This window comes from Camelus dromedarius, chromosome 16 (assembly GCF_036321535.1).
Source record: "Camelus dromedarius isolate mCamDro1 chromosome 16, mCamDro1.pat, whole genome shotgun sequence".
Taxonomy (NCBI): domain Eukaryota; kingdom Metazoa; phylum Chordata; class Mammalia; order Artiodactyla; family Camelidae; genus Camelus; species Camelus dromedarius.
Window position 1 is genome coordinate 31564304 of NC_087451.1, and position 19949 is coordinate 31584252.

General features: G+C 56.8%; 1 protein-coding gene and 1 long non-coding RNA gene across 2 annotated transcripts; both read left to right on the top strand.

The window, feature by feature from the left end:
- Window positions 1–403: 403 nt before the first annotated feature.
- On the top strand, window positions 404–5420 carry FOXJ1 (forkhead box J1). The gene is made up of 3 exons (XM_031469149.2): window positions 404–757; window positions 1318–1985; window positions 3649–5420. Exons 2-3 carry the CDS (start codon window positions 1488–1490, stop codon window positions 4414–4416), a joined length of 1266 nt encoding a protein of 421 aa, XP_031325009.1. The 5' UTR covers window positions 404–757; window positions 1318–1487; the 3' UTR covers window positions 4417–5420.
- Window positions 5421–15288: 9868 nt separating this feature from the next.
- LOC105092192 (uncharacterized) lies at window positions 15289–19949 on the top strand. The gene is made up of 3 exons (XR_010384392.1): window positions 15289–15416; window positions 17773–17867; window positions 19719–19949. It is a non-coding gene; the product is annotated as an uncharacterized LOC105092192 (long non-coding RNA).

Below are 19949 nucleotides of genomic sequence, written 5' to 3' on the forward strand. Positions count from 1 at the left end.
GTCTGCGACCGGTGCTGCGGTTTCTGTGGACCTGAGCGGCAGGTGGCATCGGAGAGTCAGATCTTCCTGCGGGCACCCAGACGACACTCAGGGTCGGGAGAGAGGGACGGGCCGCAGAAACGTGAGGAAGCGCCACTCGCGGCCCAGAGGAGAGGAAAGGAAAACCCCAAACACACGGTTCCCCAGCCTGAGCCCGCTCGCTGCCTTGGCCACCGCGCGAGGGGCTGGGTCCCAGGAGCCGTCGACACCTCGGAGCAGCCAGACGGGAAGGGGGTGGGGCAGGAGTGCTGTTCCTGGGGCGAATGGCTCGCCCGGGGGCCCGGGTTCTCGGCGAGAGCGCCGAGCCGCGCGCCTCTCCGAGCCCTGCGCGGGGCCCTCGGGCGGGAATGCGCGGAGTCGGGACGCGGCGGCGGGTAGGGGGCTGGGTGGCGCGGGAGAGGGCGGCAGAAGGAGGGTGTTCGAAGAGAGTTACCGCCAGAGAGCGTGGCAGGAGCTCGCGGTCTCCTTGGAGACATGCTGACCAATGGCAGCAGCGGAAGCTGTTTATGGGGGCGGAGCGTCGCCATGGCAGCAGGAGAAGCCTTCTGAACGGCTACTTATTGCTGGTCCCCGGGCCGCTGGCGTTCAGAGAGGCGCCGTCGAGCTGGGGGGCGACGAGGATTGCTGGCAGTGCTCTCGAGGTGGAGACAGAGAGTCGCGGGGGGTGGGAGGGACGTCTTCCAGAACCTTTCTTTATCCGGGCTTCGCTCTGAGCCAGGTAAGGGACGGGGAGGGCTGCGGGTAGTGGGAAGGGAGGGGTTCAGTACCAGCCTGCTCTCCCATCCGTCCGCGACGTAAGTGGTGGGCCCGGGGACCGACATCAGAGAAGTTTGGGGGACATTCACTTTCGGCCCCCCTGTAACTCTCTGTCATGTTCCCTTTTTTCCCCTTGATCCCCCATCCTAATATCCCTTTTCAAAGATCAGAAGACCTCCCGCGCCCCACCGCCGGGTTGTACTGCCCTTCTTGGCTCTCTCAACCATTTCCATTTGTTGCGGAGGGAGGGGGTTTGATTTCCCGCTCTTGAGGTAAAAGGGATAGCCTCGGATGCCTCTTCTCTCGTTTAGCTAATTAAGTCTCCTCTAAAACATCGAAGAGGGAAAGTGTGAGGTGGACCCTGTGGGGGTCGGGCCCCCGGCACTGCTTCTGTTTCCCAGACCTCAGCAGTTAAAGATCCTTCCCAGCTGAGGGGACGATTTTAAAGGAGAATCCCACTTCGCACACATTATCCCCTCGGAGGTTAGGGAAGAGGGTCAGCTCCCGCTGTGGTCCCCGCAGGTATCACATTCGTATTCGGAGGAGGCGACCCCCCGGGTCGCGGGATGGAAGCGCGCTTCCAGGAGGCCTTGTAACTGGAGCCGCGGGAGTTAGCGGGCCGGAGAGCGCGGCGGGCCACCGTCGGCTCAGCTAGTGGATGCTGACCGCCCCCTCGGAGAGTCCCCGGAGATATGGCGGAGAGCTGGCTACGCCTCTCGGGAGCTGGGGCGACGGAGGAGGCCGGGCAGGAGGGCGGCCTGGAGGAACCCGACACCCTGGATGACAGCCTGACTAGCCTGCAGTGGCTACAGGAATTCTCCATTCTCAACGCCAAGGCCCCCGCCCTGCCCTCGGGGGGCACCGACCCCCACGGCTACCACCAGGTGCCAGGCTCCGCAGCGCCAGGGTCTCCCCTGGCGGCCGACCCAGCCTGCCTGGGGCAGCCGCACACTCCCGGCAAGCCCACGTCGTCTTGCACGTCGCGGAGCGCGCCCCCGGGGCTGCAGGCCCCGCCTCCCGACGACGTGGACTACGCTACCAACCCGCACGTGAAGCCGCCCTACTCGTATGCCACGCTCATCTGCATGGCCATGCAAGCCAGCAAGGCCACCAAGATCACCTTGTCGGCCATCTACAAGTGGATCACGGACAACTTCTGCTACTTCCGCCACGCTGATCCCACCTGGCAGGTAGGGGAGGTCCTCCCTCCCTCCCCGCGCCCCCGCAGACTGGACTCACATCCCAGATCCGCAGGGCAGGAAGGCGCGGTCAGCCAGGGCCCCGAGGGAGGAAGGCCGTCGAGGAAGGACCTCGAGGGATCTCAGTGCTTGGAACTGACCGCCCCCACACACTTTGATTTCAGAGAGGGAGGAGGGAGGATGTTCACTGGACGTTGAGATTCAAGTGGAAGGAACTTGTTCACTCACCCAGCAGACTCAGCCCAAAGACCGGGGCTGAACTATGCATGGACACAGTCCCCTAGGGGAGGCTGATGGACTGAGGGACACATTTTTGTCCCAAGTCCTAGAATTCCTAGACAGTACCCTGCTCAAGGCCAGTTTGTCGGGGCTGGACTGGAAGCGGAAACAGGAGCATCATTCTTGCCAGGCTCTGCATCTTGCCTGGTTTCAGTTGGCTGGAGGGGACAGGAGGGCAGAGGGGTGTGCTGTGGGGTGTGAAGACCAGCTGTGTCCCAGTGGAAGGGCGGTGGGGCCTTTCTAAAGCTGCTGCCCAGCCCCCCATCCCATCCCCAGTTTCCTGCCTCCACTCCTCCCCCTCTCCCCAGTCAACCTCCCTCCGGGGACAATTAGCTGAGCCAGGTGCTTTCCAAAGGGGCTCTGCCTCCCGCACTGGCTTCATGTTCCAAGTCTCTGGAACCTGGCACAGAGCAGCCAAGCGGCCCAGGCCATCATGTAAACATCTCAGCCCTGCCAGGGGGGACTACCCACCTGCCAGCCCCACCATCCGGGCCCCAGGCCCCTGTGCCCCAGCGTGGTTTGGACAAGACTAAGCACCTAGGAACAAATAAGGCAGGATGCTGATCTGAGGCTGGGCACACATTGTCCTGAGCATCTTCCACCATCAGGATCAGGGACTACTTGGGGACTGAGGCCTTGAAGATGCACAGGCCACAGGATCACAGTTCCAAGCTATTCCACATTTGCTTGGGCCCTGACCCTGGGGCAGAACCGTTTGTAACCTTAGTGAGAAAGCGGAGACCCTCCCCACCCCCGCCCCTCACCCTACCCCCAAGCCTGAGAGGCCCCAGGAATGAGCGCTATGCTCTTGGCTGGGTAATAATCAACTGAGGCCTCATAGCCTGGGGTGGGAGGAGGGGGACGCGGAGTGGGGGTGAGTGCCCAGGCCAGCAGCCGACTCTACAAACAAGGAAAGTCATCAGATCCCTCCCCCAGCTTCACCCCCCACCAACACACACACCCTCACATCCACTCACTCACTTCACAAACAGAGAAGGCCAGCCAGGCCCAGGCAGAGGGAGATGGCCGTCCAGACCCTGGGGGAGCCGAGGCCTTTGGCCAGAGGCCTCAAGCAGTGGGGTGAGGGAGGGAGAGCAGGACAGGGTGGCACTGAGAGCCACCCTGCGGCTCAGGGCTCGGATGACTGAGCAGGCAGATATCCCGGCAACAGGGAACAAAAGCCCCCGACAGCACTCCCGGCTCCGGTGCCCTGTGGCTGGTGTCCCAGAGTCTCCTGGTCAGAGCAGTGCCTCGGTCTCCCTCCCCCGTCTGAGAGAAGCTGGTGGGGGGACTGGCAGTAGCACTGGGGGCCCCCCATCGCTGACCTGCCCCCTCACCCAGCTGTCCTCTTTCTCTCCTCTCTCCCTGTGTCCAGAATTCCATCCGCCACAACCTGTCCCTGAACAAGTGCTTCATCAAAGTGCCTCGGGAGAAGGATGAGCCGGGCAAGGGGGGCTTCTGGCGCATCGACCCCCAGTACGCTGAGCGGCTGCTGAGCGGGGCCTTCAAGAAGCGGCGGCTGCCCCCAGTCCACATCCACCCAGCCTTCGCCCGCCAGGCCGCACAGGAGCCCAGCGCTGTCCCGTGGGCCAGGCCGCTGACCGTGAACACCGAGGCCCAGCAGCTGCTGCGGGAGTTCGAGGAGGCCACCGGGGAGGCGGGCTGGGGCGCGGGTGAGGGCAGGCTTGGGCATAAGCGCAAACAGCCACTGCCCAAGCGGGTGGCCAAGGTCCCGCGGCCCTCCAGCACCCTGCTGCTGACCCAGGAGGAGCAGGGCGAGCTGGAACCCCTCAAGGGCAACTTTGACTGGGAGGCCATCTTCGACGCCGGCACTCTGGGCGGGGAGCTGGGCGCGCTGGAGGCCCTGGAGCTGAGCCCGCCGCTGAGCCCCGCCTCGCACGGGGACGTGGACCTCACCGTCCACGGCCGCCACATCGACTGCCCTGCTACCTGGGGGCCTCCGGTGGAGCAGGCTGCCGACAGCCTGGACTTTGACGAGACCTTCCTGGCCACGTCCTTCCTGCAACACCCCTGGGACGAGAGCAGCAGTGGCTGCCTGCCCCCGGAACCCCTCTTTGAGGCCGGGGACGCCACCCTGGCCGCTGACCTCCACGACTGGGCCAGCGTGGGCGCCTTCTTGTAAGAAGCCCGCCCCCACCTCCAGACAGTGCCCAAGTCAGGGCCCAGACTGCCCCCCAACACAGACCCACAGACACCCTACCGCCCAGGCAGGGGCTGGGCAGGTCTCCCAAGGCTGGCCCCACGAGGCCATATGGCCCCCCCACCCAGGCGGTCCTCATATTCCAGCCCAGGAGGCTGAGAACTGGGGCCCAGGACCCGAATTGCTGCCTCCCCTCCCCAGCCCCTCATATACACAGTGTTTCATTGGCCCACTTCTTCCCTGTCCCGGGGACACGCTAAATGCCCTGCACTGGGAGAGCTGCGGCCTGGGGGCGGTAGGGGGTGCCTGGCCAAGCGGGGAGCAACAGTACAGGACCGGCCCCAGAGCCTCTTAGCTTTGATGCTTCTCGCTCTCCTGCTCTCCTCCCCAGGTCTCTATCCAGAGAAAGTTCCCAGGTACAACAAATGCTAATTAGGTGACTGCAAATTAACCCCCTGGAGGCCTCTCCCGGCAAAGCCTCCCTGGGGCTGGAGCCGGCAGTACGTAGGGTGGAGCCAGGGGGAAGGGGGCAGAGAGAGAAGACAGAAATGAGGTGGTGTGCTGGGGCAAGGAGAGTTTCTAAGGCCTCTGGGATTTCCTGGCCCCCATCCCTCAAGGTGGGGCAGAGGGTATAAAGCCCTAATCTTTGAGCCTGACTTGAGGCTGAGAGCAGCAGGGAGTTGGGGTTCTGGGGGGTTGGGGGCAGGGCAGCCAAGCTGCAGAGGGGAGGGGAACAGACTAATGTAGTGAGTGTAGCTAGAACTGAGGCTTAACCAGGAGGGACACCAGGCTCGCTAGAACCACTGGGACCAGGAAGGGGGGATCGCCCTGGGCCCCCGCCTGCACTTGTGTGGGGGAGTGTCTTGCTCTACCAGAAGCCCCCTGGGCTGCGTCCCACATCCACCCTCCTGCCTCATGGGGCGATTTAACCTTTTTCATGGAAAGTTATTTACAATAAAATTTTTTTTAAATTTGGAACTGAAAAATGGACCTGCTTGCAACTTTTTTTTTTTGCTTGCAAATTACTTTGGGGAAAAATAAATGCAGGCTAGTTTGGGGGGAGGGGCCTTCTCTTCACTGCGGGAGGGCAAATGGCTAGGAGGAAGATGGAAGATGGGGGCACTGAGGGCTTGTGCCCCTCCGATGAACTCCCCTTGACCTCCGTGTCCCCAGGGAGAAAGGGGCTGAGGGGCAGCCTTGGGAGTCCGCTGCAGCTTCAGTGCCTCTATCTGTGCAATGGGAAGACTGCACCCACGGGCCCCCGGGAGCTGGTGGCAAAGGAGGGGCAGCCCCCTCCCTGGCCCTGGGGACTCACAAAGGCCAAGCTTGCCCGGGGCTGGGCTCACGCATCCCCTACCTCCCCCACCGCGAGGGCCTGCCCAGGCTCGCCTCCTGGAGCCTGCGGTCCTCGCCTGGGCCTGTCTCCAGCTCCTCCCTCCCTCGGTCCTCTGCTGGAGGGACAGGGTGTGAGGTCAGAGGGCCCCAGCCCCAGGGGCCCTACCCCCCACCTTGGCATCGGTTCATCCAACCCGGAGCCCTCCCTCCAATGCAGGCTGGAGGCTGAGGAAGGCCACCAGGGAAAGGGGGCGCTAAGATGCTACTCTTCCACTCACTCCTACCCGCAGGTCCACCCTGTGAGGAGCCAACCTGCCAGAGGTCTGATGGGGAAACTGAGGCATGGGAAACATTTGTTTGGGTGACACTCAGCAGGCACCCTTCCACCCCTTCACCCCAGTGGGGCCTGGAACCCAGTTCTCTACCCAGCCCTTCAAGCGCGCCCTCGTGGTGCACAGCCCCTCCCCCCAGTGCACACACGTGCGAGCACACACACACACACTCTGAATCCCACACAATCCTGCCCAGTCTCCGAGGACCCCTTTCTCCTGAAGCCCCTTTCTTCTCTGCACTCAAGGTTGGCTCTAGGCCAACCTGCTGCTTGCTGCTTTTACTTGCTAATTATTCCAAATATTTCAGGAGGGCGTGCACACAAGGCAGGGCCAGCAGGGTTGGGGGTCCTTACTGAGCTCGGAAGCCAGCCCACCCTCTTCCCGAAGCTTGCTGACACGGCTGCCCCCGCCTCCCTCTGAGACTCCCTTCACCAGCAATGGCTCCCTCCCTCTCCCCACCACCCACCGGCCTTCCTCTCCACGCTCCTCAGCATTGGGAGAACAAGGGGGGCTCCAGTGTCTCCACTGGCCCCCAGGATCAGCCTCTGGCATTCGCCAAATGAGGTACGCCCTGGATTGGCAGGTGGGGTGTGCCGCTATCCCCCTCCTCACCCTCTGCCTGGGCCCGCGGGGAGGAGAGGGGCAAGATCAGGGCCAAGCAGAACCGCCCACCAGGTGAGGAAAGGCTAAAGAAGCCAGCGGCTGCCAGGAAGACCCACCAGGAGCTCCTGCAAATCCCTGTGCCTGGAACTACGGTCTCAGGGGTGAGGCCCAGGCATCAGCACTTTTAAGAGCCCCCAGATGTTCCCAATAGGCCGCCCAACCAGAGAGGGGGCCCTGGAGGAGCTGGAGTGCAGGGCTTTGCAAACGCTTATAGCAGGAAGCAGGGAAAGGGCGTGTCACGTCCTGTCCGTCCTACCCATCCCTGTGCTGGCCCTTGGCTGGGTGGTTTTTTAAAAAAGATGTTCATTTGCTCCTTATTTATTTATAGGTTCAACGTAATCCCAATCAAAATATATTTTGCCCCACTGACATTGAGTTGCAGATGTGATATCCATTCGCACTAAATTCTTTAGTATATATTTCCTTAGAACAAGGACACTCCTGCATAACCCTAGTACCACCATCACAATCAGGAAATCAGCATTGACTGGTAACCCCAGCTAACCGCAGGCCCCTTTTAAATTTTGCTGATTGCCCTCATGACGTTTCTCTCCATTCCAGCATCCCAATCCAGGAGCCCATGTTGCATCGAGTGGTCCTTTCTCTTTTGAGCCGTGTGGCTTTGAGCCCATGACTCAAGCTCTCTGAGCAGGTTTCTCATTTCCTTTGACTGCCACCTTTGAGGTGAGAAGCCACTTCATTCCTGGGTGTTGGAGTGTCCTGGGTGTCCCTGGGGACAGGGATGGCCCCCTTCCCAAGGCAAGGAGGCACTCTTCTGTCTCCAAACTTGCTGCCTTTTCCCCATCTTCCCTCCCCCATGTACCCCGCAGCCAGAAAGGTGATGGGGGAAAGGGCTGGAACTCAGACCTTGGGGGTCCTCCCCGCTCCCACCCAGAGCACATCCTGTTCCACAGGAAGGCCACCCCCAGTTCCAGTGACTCAGGATGTCTGGAAGGCCCCCGGGGATGGGGATAGGATTCCATGCTGTCTTGGAGCAAGTGGGCCAGGCCTCCTGCAGAGCTGAGCAGAGGGCAGGAACCAATCTCCTCCCTGCCCCCCCACCCCCCTGCACACTGGGGACCCAGACTTTTCGGAAGGAAGAGGGCACGAAAGAAGGCCTGTGAGGGCGGGTGCGTGGAGGTGGTCAGGAGTCAGGCGCTTCCATCCTGGGCTGAGGCCCAAAGGTAAACAGGTGTATTTGGACTCCCGGCAGCGGGGAGTGGACTGGCCCCACCGGGCAGGCCTGGGCCTGTCAGGGGTGGGGATGTGGAGAGGGGCCTGCATTAACAATGGAGTGGGAGAGTGGCCCCGGTCCTGCTGACGCATTCTTGTCTGATGAAGAGGAAAACACAGGTGACAAGGGAGGGGAGGCACACTGGAGCAGGGGAGGGGCTTTGTGAGACCACCCAGGCTGGGCCAGTGCTGGCCGGGCAGGTGTGAGCCAAGGAGCAAGTGGAAGCCCCGCAAGTCAGCTTCCTCCTAGGGCACATGTGTCTAGCCTGCTCTGTGGCTTCTAGGTGGGACAGGTCAGAGCCACCATGACTGGCATGTGGGGGCTGAACTTCCCTGTGTGGTCAGGAGCAGGCAGGGACCAGCCTAAGGGTACTGTCCCCCAGAAGGCAACCAGGTTGAGCAGCAGGGCAGGGAGAGGCAGGGAGGGGGGAAAACAGGTCTGAAGTTGTCGCTGCTGCCGCCCACTCCAGCTCCCAGCACAGCCCCATCACCCTGACACTGTTCCAAGGGCAGGACAGCAGCTGGGTCCGAGCCCCAGACCCCCTTTCCCCTTGAAGGGAGCAGCTCCCCGAGCTCCCAGGGAAGCAAGAGTCCCAGGAAGTGGGGAGGGCAGGCTGCCTGCCTACAGCCCACCCCACCCACAGCCCCCAGGGCCCTTTGAAGCCGCAGCGGATGGCTGGTAGCCCTCCCAACGCTGCTGTGTGCCCAGGAATTAAGCCGAGGCTGAGGCTGCCAACTGTCCTCCGCCCCTCGCCCAGCCACCCACAGGTCTGTCAGCGGCTCTGCCCCTGCCCCCAGGCCACCCCACATCCCCTTCCTGCCTCACCCTGGGCACCAAGCCCTGTCCCCATCCCCAGTGGCATCCCAGTTTCCTCCAACTGACCTAAAGTGAGTGTGGGCAGGGGGAGGTGGAGGGGCAGAGTGGCATACACACCCTGTCTCTGAGAATTTTCAGTCTCAGGAGCCCACGAGTCTGCGGCAGACCCCGGTGGGCAAATAACCTGCCTCATTCCTACACTGCAGCATCCAACACGAGGCCCAGCGCCTTAAGTGTTGAATGAATGAATGAATGAATGAATGAGCTGGCTAAGCAGATCAACAAAAGGCAGAAAAACAGCCAGGTCACCTTGGCAAAATGTGACTGCAGAGAGTAACCACTCAGGGATTCTCAGTCACTGGGCCTGGGTGCTTCCTGATGCCCCCAGGGGTGCGGAGCACTCAGCCAGGGGACCTTTGAGGAAAGGTCATGCCGCCTTGTTCTGGAAACAAATAAGATCCCCTTTGCTGACCTTGTGGGTTTGGGTGGGGTCATAAAAGAGGGAGTGGGGCCCTGAATGCCAGCTGATGCGTGGCAGGTGCGAGCTAGGTGAGGAGGGAGGGACAGGGGATACAGGACAAGAGGGAAGGGATGGAGGGAGGTGGGAGAGGCCTGGCCTTCCTCATTCTCATCTGCTCCTTCTGGTCCCCAACTCCTGTGGGGCCCAGGTCCTGGGAGTGAGGATCACAGAGGGTCAAGAGGCAGGGCTGCTGTGGTGAAACCGGCATTCAAGCCCCCCGCCTTTTATGACCCCACCCAAATCCACAGGGTCAGCAAATGGCTTTTGACCTGTTTTGTGCTCAACTACAAGGTCACCAGGTCAGACTTGTGCCCAGCTCAGCTGTCCCTGCTGGTCCTGCCCTGCTGTGCACCAGGACCTGGGGCCGCTGGACTTGACAGTCCTGGGGCCCAGCTGCCCAGGATCTAAGCTGAGGCTGGGAACCCTGTGAGGGTCCTGAGAGCCCCCAGTGCCTGCTGTTTGGCTAAAGATGAACTCTGGCCTGGTGGAGACTGCCTGGGAGGCTGGGCCCAGAGCTGGCACTGTGCCACAAGGCCCGGCGGGCTCGGGCCCACCAGTTCAAGGCCAGTTTTGGAGAGAGGGGTGGGGTTTCAGGGTAGGGTAAGTGGAAATCATTGAGGGCCAGGACTCAAGCTCCAGCCACCTTCCCTGGGTCCCTCTAGGCTCCCTATTTCATATGTGGGTTCTTTTAATTGGGAGGGGGACTTGAGGGTCTCCCAAGCAAACAGGAAGAAAATCGCCAGCTAGGCCCAACTACCTCCACGCAGGGAGGGAGGGCATGCAGAGTGGGCCATCCCCACCCTGGCCCCGACCCAAATGCTCGGCTCAAAGGCTCCATCACCCTCAGGCCCAGGAGCACCTGAACGAAGGAAGAGTTTGGAACAAAACCAGGTCGGAGAGGGGCAGGAGGGCCCTTGACACCTGGCTCCATGTGGCAGGGACCACCGAGCAGGCCCCATGCCCCCGCTTTGCAGAGGAGGAAACCGACCTCTGTGGCTTCATTCCTAACTCTGGAGCTGAGCGGCCCCACGGCTGGTCAGGGTCAGAGCCAGGCTGATGCCCAGAAGGGAGGGCTCCCTGCACTAGGCTTGAACTTTGACCTCCAGACCCCCAGTCCAGTTCCTCGTTTCCAGTTGCCTCCCAGGTCCCTCCACATAGATGACCCGTGCTAACCTGCAAAGGGACTTAGAAAGAGACAGGCAGGAGTGACAACCAAACATGTGGCTACAAAATGAAAATTAATCCCGCCGGGGGAGATGGAGGACGGTTGGAAGGAGTGGGAAGTAACAGATACTTGTTGAATTCACAGGGAATGAATAACCGTATGAATTAGTAAGTGGAGTGGAGCCATCTGGGGGAGAGGAGGAGACGACACTGGCCTTAGCCCTGTCCTGTGGAGGTCACCCCAGGTTATGCCGCGGAAACAGTGGAGTCTGTTGGTGAACAGATACTCAAAACCAGAAGGAGACAGAGCCAGAGCTAAGACAGGGGAAACTGATGAAGGTAAAAGCTGCAGCCCAAATGCATGGACTCTTCCAGAAGTGAGACAGAAGAGGAGAGCAGAGAGCAAGGACCAAGCCTTGGAGAAGGACCACTGTTAGGGCAGGAGGGAGCCCTTCTCCCCGCCCCCCACCCCCCTACCCCCCACACCTACACACACACCTGTTCCTGGCTGCTCCACCCCAAGGAGCCTGCAGTGAGAGTCAACAGGCCAGAGTGGGCGTGGGAAGGAAGCCAGCATTTGCCCAGGAGGGCCTGTGACCTCCCATGGGGCATTTCATAAACAGGATGGGGGTAGAACCCAGGGTCTGAGGGCAGGCAGTAAAGTCAGAGCTCAGAACAGGGAGAGAGGAAGGAGCAGGTGGGCAGTGGTGAAGACAGGCCCAAGGGAAGCTTTTTTAAGATGGGGAGACCTGCGTGTGCTTGAAGGAGAGAACGGGCGAGCCCAAGGAGAGGGTGGATGGCAGGTGCTGGGGAGACGGGACATTGGGAGAGCAAAGGATGGGCCCTTCTGGTGGGAGCAGGAGGAAGAGGGTCTCAGAGGAGCTAGGAAGGGTGAACCTGCCCTAGCCCAGTGGAGCCCTTCGTCACTTTGCTCTTGCTTGGAGAGGGAAGAAGAAGGCAGGGGGAGGGAGCTGTGCCAGGATACCCTGGAGGATCGCGGGGGGACTCCGGGTCCAGCTCCAGCTTGTGGGCAGCGCAGTGGGCATCAGGAGGGAGGAGAGATCTGGATTAACACAGTAGTGCACTCAGGAGCCGGCGAGAAGCCGCAGAACATTCCATTCTCGCGGGGAGGAAGGCCAGGGTCCCAGGCGCTGGAAACTCTGGTCAGTCATCACCTGGTTCCCTGGTCCACGTTCCCTTGCACCTGTGGACCTGAGTTTGCGCAGGGACAGAGATGAGTGAGGCCTGGTCTTAGAGAGCTCCTTTGACCCATGGAGTTGGGGCGTGGGTGGTCTTACCCAGGCAACTCCCCAGTTTCACTCCCTGGATCAGGCAGAGCAGTTTTCTCAGGGCTCAGCGGCCACGGGAGATGACTCAGCGGCCTCTGAGCCTGGTGGCCGCTGCTGCTATTGTCCCCTAAGTGGGGAATGCAGCATGAAAGGAAAAGCAGGGAGGCAGGCTGGAGGCACAGAGAGTGTGAGGCACCCGTGGCAGTTGAGGGGTGACTGAGAGGCTTCTGAGTAATGAAGGAGGGTTCTAGGAAATTCAGCTGCGAGAAGAAGCCACACTGTGTGAGCCGAGTTCAGTCAACCCCTCCCGGCCTTGCCACTCCCCAAGCAACAACCGCTTATTTGGTTTCTATCACCAAAGGCCCGCTTTGCCTAGCCTAGAATTTCACGTTCGTGAAGTACGGTTTGTACTTTGCGTTTGGCTTCTTCCACTCAACATATTATTTTTGAAATTTAACTGCGTTGTCACACCCATCAGTAGTTTGCTCCTATTTAGGGCTGAGCACTGGTGTTCCATCAGATGACCACAGCAATTTGCCGATCCTGTCTCCACTTGATGGACAGCTGGGCTACTTCCAGTCTGGGGCTACTGTGAATGGAGCTGCTATGAACATTCTTGTACAAGGCTTTTTTTGTAGTAGAGCTTTTCTAAATTTTATATATATATGTGTGTGTATATATATATATATATTTTTTTTCTTTTTTTGGTGGAGGTACTGGGGACTGAACCCAGGACCTCATGCATGCTAAGCATGCACTCTGCCACTGAGCTCTACCCTACCCCTGAGATGATTCTTAAAAGAGCCAGCCAGGGTATTCAGCCAGATGCAGAGAGGACAAGCATTTCAGGGAGAAGGAGAGGAGGTGAGCGAGGCCATGAAGGTGGAAATCCACCTGGGTGGCTCCCTACAGGAGTGGGTTTGAGGCCAGTGGGACCTTTCTCGGGTGCACTTCCGACTATATCACACATCTGGTGAGAACACTGCAACGATTTCCCTCACCTACCGAAGAATCTCCAGGCCCTCTAAGCACCATCACAAGGTTTGTTGGGGAAGATTTTGGGTTGAGATCTGGGATGGCTGGGCCTCTGGCAGACCCCAGGTTCCAAGGTTGGTCTGAGGCCTCTGCAAGCCCAGACTCCCGGGGTGGGGGCAGGTGTGGGGAGGGGCGGGAGAGGGCATTACTGATCTGTTTACCGCCTCTGCGGGATGGATGGGGCAGGTGGAACTGGCATCAGTTATAGAGGCATAGACCTTTAGTCTGCAGGAAATATTAGGAGACTTCTACTGTCACCTACGGAAGAGGAAACTGACGCACAGAGAGAGGACACGGCTCTGAGGATGTCAGCACAGATGAGGTTGGCTTCCCCTGGGCGCTATCAGCTGGGGGACCTATCTGGCCGTTTGCCACCTCTCCACTCACTGTGGTCCTCCAGTGCCCTTTATTTCACCACGTTGGCAGTGTGGGCCTTTCCTCTCAGATGGGGAGCTCCAGGAAGGCAGAGGCAGTGCCTGGTTCTCCATGGCACTTGCCAGGAGCTGGGAGTGGCACATGGTGTGTGCTCAACAGACCATGGCGGAATAGATGGAGGGGGTGGCAGTGCATGCCCCAATCCTCACAGTGACTTACTGGCAGAGCTAGATCCAGACTCCAGTGCTCTGAGCTGGGCAGACAGTGGAGAGCCAGGGGAAAGGCAGCTCAGCCTGTACCCCCTGTCCTTGGGGACACCAGTCCTTGCCTCCCGGCCCAGCCTCATTAAAAAGCCCTTGCTGAAGATGTAATTGTGCATGGTGCCCTGCAGGCAGCATACACTGAGAACCACATACACCTGTCACTGGCCTCTGTGCTCATTCATTCATTCAACAAATCTCAGACATGGTAGTGGGGGTATAGCTCAGGGATAGAGCATGTGCTTGGCGTGCACAAGGTCCTGGGTTAAATCTCCAGTGCCTCCATTAAGAGGGAAAATATTTTAAAATAAATAAGTAAAAATTAACATAAATATATGTACAAAAAAGACCAGGAAAAAGATTTTTTTAATAATAATCAGAAAAAAAATCTCAGACAGGAGAACCCTCCCATGGGTGTAGTGGGCACACACACAATAGAAGACCAAACCCACAGAGCAAGTGGGTCCCAAGCATGCACCGGGGATGACGCCCTCCCAGGCAGGTCATCTCACTCCATCCCCAGTCTCCAGGAAGCTATAACTCAGGGAAGGGGAGACCTCGTGGCTTCCCACGGCAAATACAGAATCCATCAGTCCTCAGCATCTTTGCGGAAGACTTGCACTCAGCCTGTTCTCAACAGGACTTCCCTATGTCCCCTCCTTCCCAGCCAGTGGATCTAGAATCGCCCTGAGAAATGCCATTTTCTCTCACTGCCGTCTCCCTATGTCCACTATAGTTATCGTCAATTATGTCCCAGCCCCAGGCCACCCCGCTGAGGCCCCCCACCAAATGCAGTCAAGCCTTAGCCAATGCGTGGTCCCCGAGATCAGTCTCCCACCACTCGAGCCGCTCTCCTCTCTGGACACTCTGCCCCCTTCCCTACTTCCCAGTTGCCATAAGACCAGGCCCTCTTCCTGGGGTCCCCCGTTTCCACCCTTCAAAATCCAGTCAACACACCCGTGCCTCCAAGTCTCCCTGATCTGCCCTGCTGTCTGGGAACACTGTTCTCCCCAGGCCAGGCCTGGAGACCTTTGTCCCTCCTGTGGCCTGAATCCCACAGGCCAGCAGTGCACCCCAAATTCCCCAATATTTCCAAGAGAACTATCTTCTTATCTGCAAACTTAGCCAGCAGGAAAGACAAAAACTATATGATCTCACTTACATGTGGACTTTAGAAAAACCACTAAACTCGTAGAAAAAGATCATATTTGTGGTTATCAGAAGCAGGGGGTGGGGGTGGAATTGGAGGAAGGTAGTTAAAATGTACAAACTTCCAGTTATAAGATAAGTAAGTGCTAAGAATGTAATACACAACTTGATGGCTAGTTAACAGTGCTGTTTGACACACAGCAGTCATTGAGAGAGCAGACCCTGAGTTGTCATCACAAGAAGAAAATTTTTTTCTTTTAATTCTATCTACACGCGATGATGGTTGACAACTAAACCTACTGTGGTTTAAACCCTTGAACAGCAGGGGTTAGGGGCACTGACCCCTAGGACAGTGGGAAAATCCACATATAACTTTACGGTCGGCCCTCTCCACCCACAGTTCTGCATGACAGAACTAGAGTGTACCACCTAGTACGCGTTTATTGAAAAAAAAATTTACGTCTAAGTCGATTCCCCAAGTTCAAACTGTGTTGTTCAAAGGTCCGCTGCATATGTAAATCAAACCATCATGCTGTGCTGGGCACCGTAAACTTATACAGGGATGTATGTCAATTACTTCTCAATAAAACTGGAGGAAATTAATTTAAATAACAGCCAGCAGATGGGGTTCAGGGCGCCCTGCGTAGGCTGCGAGCCCCTTAAGGCCCTCCCCTCTTGCCCCCCTGCTTACAGTACGTTCTCAGTCGGCTCCTGGGGTTAATGAACAAATGATTGAACCTGCCTCCTCCCCGCAAAGATCCACCTGCCAGGAGGCAACGCCTGTGTGCTGGCGTTTCCAGGCCCCTGCCCGTAAGCAGAGGGAGGCCCAACCCTCCAGCTGGGATCCGCTGGCGGGGTCGGGGCTCTTCTAGGCTACGGCTCAGAGAAAGCGCTGAGTCACGTTCCGGGCACGCGGCCCCGGGAGAGGCCGGCCTTCCGGGCGCGGGGCGGCGGGGACACGCGCGCGCCCAGGGCTGCAGGGCGGGAGCGCGCGAGGGGCTGGAGGGGGCGGGGGCGCGCGGGTCTCCCGGCTGCTCCGCGGACCCCAGCCCGGCCCCGGCGTCCTCTGTTGCCAGGAGCTTCGGGGGCCGAAGTGTGGCGGGTGCCAGCGGCTGGCATCACCGCCGCCCGCCGGCCCAGACCCTCCTTCCGGGCCCGTTTGGGAAATGGAGGGAGGGGAGGCCCGCAGACAGGCCCTGAGCCGTCGGCCCCAGCCACGGGTTTGTGCCCCACGTCCGCACGTTCCCTCCCCTGTGCCCTCTGAAGTTTTCCTCATTTATTCGCTTTCTCCCCTTCTCCACGTTCCTCTTCTCTTCGGTGCCCCATTTGCCCCCCTTTTTTCTGTTTCCAGCCAGCCAGCCACCTGCCCTTTGGCCTCTCTCTCCTCCTTTCCTTGCACCCCTTGGACTTTCTCAGAGGCTCCAGGGGGCGCGGTGGGAAGGTACAGGTGGGCGTCGGGCGCCCCCTGGTGGCCCGCTTGCCCGGCCTGGCCTGGGGCCTGGGAGGGGACCAGGCACTCGCCCTCCCACGACCTACCCGCCCAGGGCTGGGGTTCAAGTCCTGGGTTAGAGGAAGCAGCGCGCCTCCCAGCGGCACAGCCACGTCCTCAAAACCCACTCACAGGGTTCTGGAACGTGGAAAGTGGCCTACTGAAAAAGGCCTCTTGAGGCTGAAGCTAAGCAGGCTGAGAAGGGGCAATGTTGCTGCAAGCAGAGGTAGAAAGAAGAGAAGAATCTCAAATTTCTTCACACATTTTTCCATTGAGTCAGCACAGGGATGTGCTGGGAAGTCTGTGGTCTGAAATGGAATGGGAGGGAAAGGAGCATGTGTGTGTGTGTGTGTTGGGACAGGGGCAGCGGTGGGGGAAGTGAGCCAGCAGTGAAGGCACAGGGTGTGTCCACGATCCATGAGGAATCAGTTGGCCTTCCTGGACTGGGCCTCCACGGCCGGCTTCCTGCCAGACCTCAACCCTGGGATCAGAAGCAAATCCCTGCCATCCTCCAAGCTCGGCTGACGAGAGTTTAAAAAGCTAATGGGAAAATTTCCCTTAAGCTTTGGTCATCCTCCAAACACAGACAGTGGAGAGCCTCTTGCCTGGCACCCAGGACCATCCAATGTCCTGGAGGCAAAGGCTCACCAGGCCCAGGGACAGCGGCAGGGTGGTGACACTCAGACCAGCAGCAGCAGCAGGGAAGTAGCTGGGTGACCCACTTTCTCACTTTGGGGTCTAAAGGGGTAAGGTCTTTGGGATTGCCTCAGGAGCACTGGCTGTTGTAGCCTCAGGGACACCATCTTGCCAGGTGGGACTGTGGCTGTGGGCCTGGAATATTCCAGCTGGTCCCAGCAGGGTCGTTCATTCAGATGTTTCTTTGTGAGCCAGCCTGTCAGCTCATGAGGGACAAAATGGAGCATCTGCTTCCTGGCTCTGGCACCTTCCAGACATTTCTCTGCACCTTGAGTTCTCCTTCTGTGAGGACAAAAATACGACACACACACACACACACACACACACACACACACCCAGTGCACACTCAGGGGTTGTCAGGACTCTGGGAGAGAATCATTATGAAGGCTCAGTGTCAGCACAGGGTAATACTCATACCACAGGCTTACTTCCTGGCCTGTAAAATGTGGTCAATGTCACTCATATGTCCCCTCAGCCAGTGCTTTGTGGGCCCTGCTTGTTAAACAACCCATCCAGCTTGCGGCTCTCACTGCCTGTTGATTTTGTCTCCTTAATCTTCAACAACGACCTCACTGGGTGGAGCCAGGGCCAGGCCACTCAGGATGCAGTCAGTGACTCAGGACTGTTTTGGGGGCAAATAAGAGGAGTCGGGGGGGGGGGGTCATTTCCAAAGGTGCTGGATAAATCAACAATTTGGAACTCAGAACACATTTCTAAGCTGTGGAAGTTACCTGCAGAAACCAATTTAGCTCCTAACATACTCCAGCTATAGCTGGAAAAGCTGGTGGAGGGTGGGCACTAGTTAACATCTTTTGAGCACCTGCTACGTGCCAGGCCCTTTCTATTTGCTGTGGCATTTAATTCATGTGGTATGTTATTTAGAGGGACCCTCCCTTGGCTGAAGTCACACAGCTGGTGGGTGGCAGGACTGGGCGCAGATGAGACCTGTCTGACCTCAGTTCTCGGCTGTGATTTCCACAGGAGTCAGCCACCACGTGGAACACAGTCTCATGGAAATGCGTGTCCAAGGCCAGACTCCCACCTTCTCCATAGACCTCTCCTGGGACCTGCCCTGGGTAAGGTGACAAGTGGGGGTGGGAGGCCGAGGAGGGAGGTCCACAGAGGGGCAGGAAGGGACACTGATTCTTTTCAGCCACATCTCTGGGGGTTGTTTCTGCCCCTCCTGAGCATGTTGTCTTGATTCTCAGGGCAGAGAGGCTCACAGTGGCCTCAAAAGGTACATGCGACCAACCCCCTGCTTCCTGGTTCTGGGACACACACCCACCAGTTTCTCTGCCCTTTGGTCCTCCCTCCAGGCCCCTGCTCCTCCCTTGTCGTCCTGATCAGCCATCACACGTTTGTTTGTTTATTTGTTCTTCACGGGTCTATTGGGCATCCTCTCTGCGAGCATCTTCACCCACTCAGGCCACAGCTGGGTGCTGGGGAGGCAGCCCTTTAGAAGGCTGGCCCAAGGTCTTGTCACCCAGTTCTCCTCTCACTTTCGTCACTCAACTAACTGTGAAGAATGGTTGCTCCATGCCTGCCTTTGATCTGCCCTCAGCAGGACTCCCTTGTCCTGGCCACTCCTCACTCCAGCTCTTACCAGTGAGGTCCTTCTTCTTGGCAGTGGCCACTTCACAGGCTCTGCTGGGAGGACTCTGGCCAGCCTTCCAGCCCTCCCTCTCCAAAGTCACACTTTGCCTCTATCCCTCAAGCAGGCTTGATTCCCCAAGGGACTCCCCAGCCACTTTGAGAACCTGAACTCAAATCAGTTTACTCAGGGGACATTCAATTTCCAGTTGTGAAATTAATTTTAAAGCTCACCTGAAAAAAACAAGCAATATTAGAATATCTAGAATTTTTTGAGGAAATTAGAATACCTACAAGATTTGTGTTTTTTTGAGGAGAAAAAATCAAGAAAGAATAATATCCCTACCAAATATTAAATTAAATATAATTGTCATAAAGCTACATTGCCTTAACTGGTTTGGTACTGGTGCTGAAATAGGTAAAAGCAGTTCATTTAAACAGAATATATCCCAAATATCTGTGGGAACTTATTTATGATATAAGTAGCACTTCAAGGCAGTGTTTGAATAATTATTGAAAAAATTGTTGAGACTATTGAAAAAGTGTTGAGACTATTGGGTATCCATCCAGGAAAAAACACAGATGGTTCAATGTTGTAAACACTTTTTAAAAAGAAAAAGAAGAGGAAGAAGAAAGAAAGTAATTTTTTAAAAGTGTTTTGGGTTTTGTTTTTTTTTAAAAAAGCTTAGATGGGTAAGCCTTTCCAAGCAAGACACAAAACCAAAAAGTTAAAAAATAGAAAGTCTGATCACTATGAATAAATTAAAATTCTGGTAGAAAAAATCAACAACAACAACAAAATTAAACCACATAATAACGAAAAGAAATGTTTTTTCCACATAAATGATAAAGGCTAATTTCTTTAATATGTAAAGAATTTTGAAAAACTAATATGGCCATTAAACAAGAAATTCAATCTTACTTTTAACTGAAGGAAAAAATTAAACATGAGATGCCACTGAAAAAATTTTTACTAATAGACAATTTTTTAGGTTTACAGAAAAGATATTGTGCAGAAAGTACAGAGTTCCCATATGCCCCTTCTTGTCTTATTGCGTTAGCTAGGATTTCTAGTATGATGTTGAATAGGAGTGGTGAGAAGAGGATATCCTTACCTTGCTCCCAATCTTAGGGTGAAAGCATCTAGTTTTTCACTATTAAGTATGATATTAACTGTAGGTTCGTTGTAGATGTTTTTATTAAATTGAGGAAGTTACTCTTTATTCCTGGTTTGCTGAGAATTTTTATTGTGAATGGATGTTGGGTTTTGTCAAATGCTTTTTTTTTTTTTTTTTTTGGGCACCTGCTGATGTGATCATGTAATTTTTCTTTTTTAGCTGCTGTTCATATGATGGATTACCTTAACTGATTTTCAAATGTTGAACCAGCCTTGCATACTTGGAATAAATCCTTCTTAGTCATGGTGTGTAATTTATTTTGGTACATTGTTGGATTCTGTTGGCGAGCATTTTGAGTATTTTTGCATCTGTATTCATGAGAGATATTGGTCTGTAGTTTTCCTTTCTTGAAATGTCTTTCACTGGTTTTAGTATTAGGGTAATGCTGAC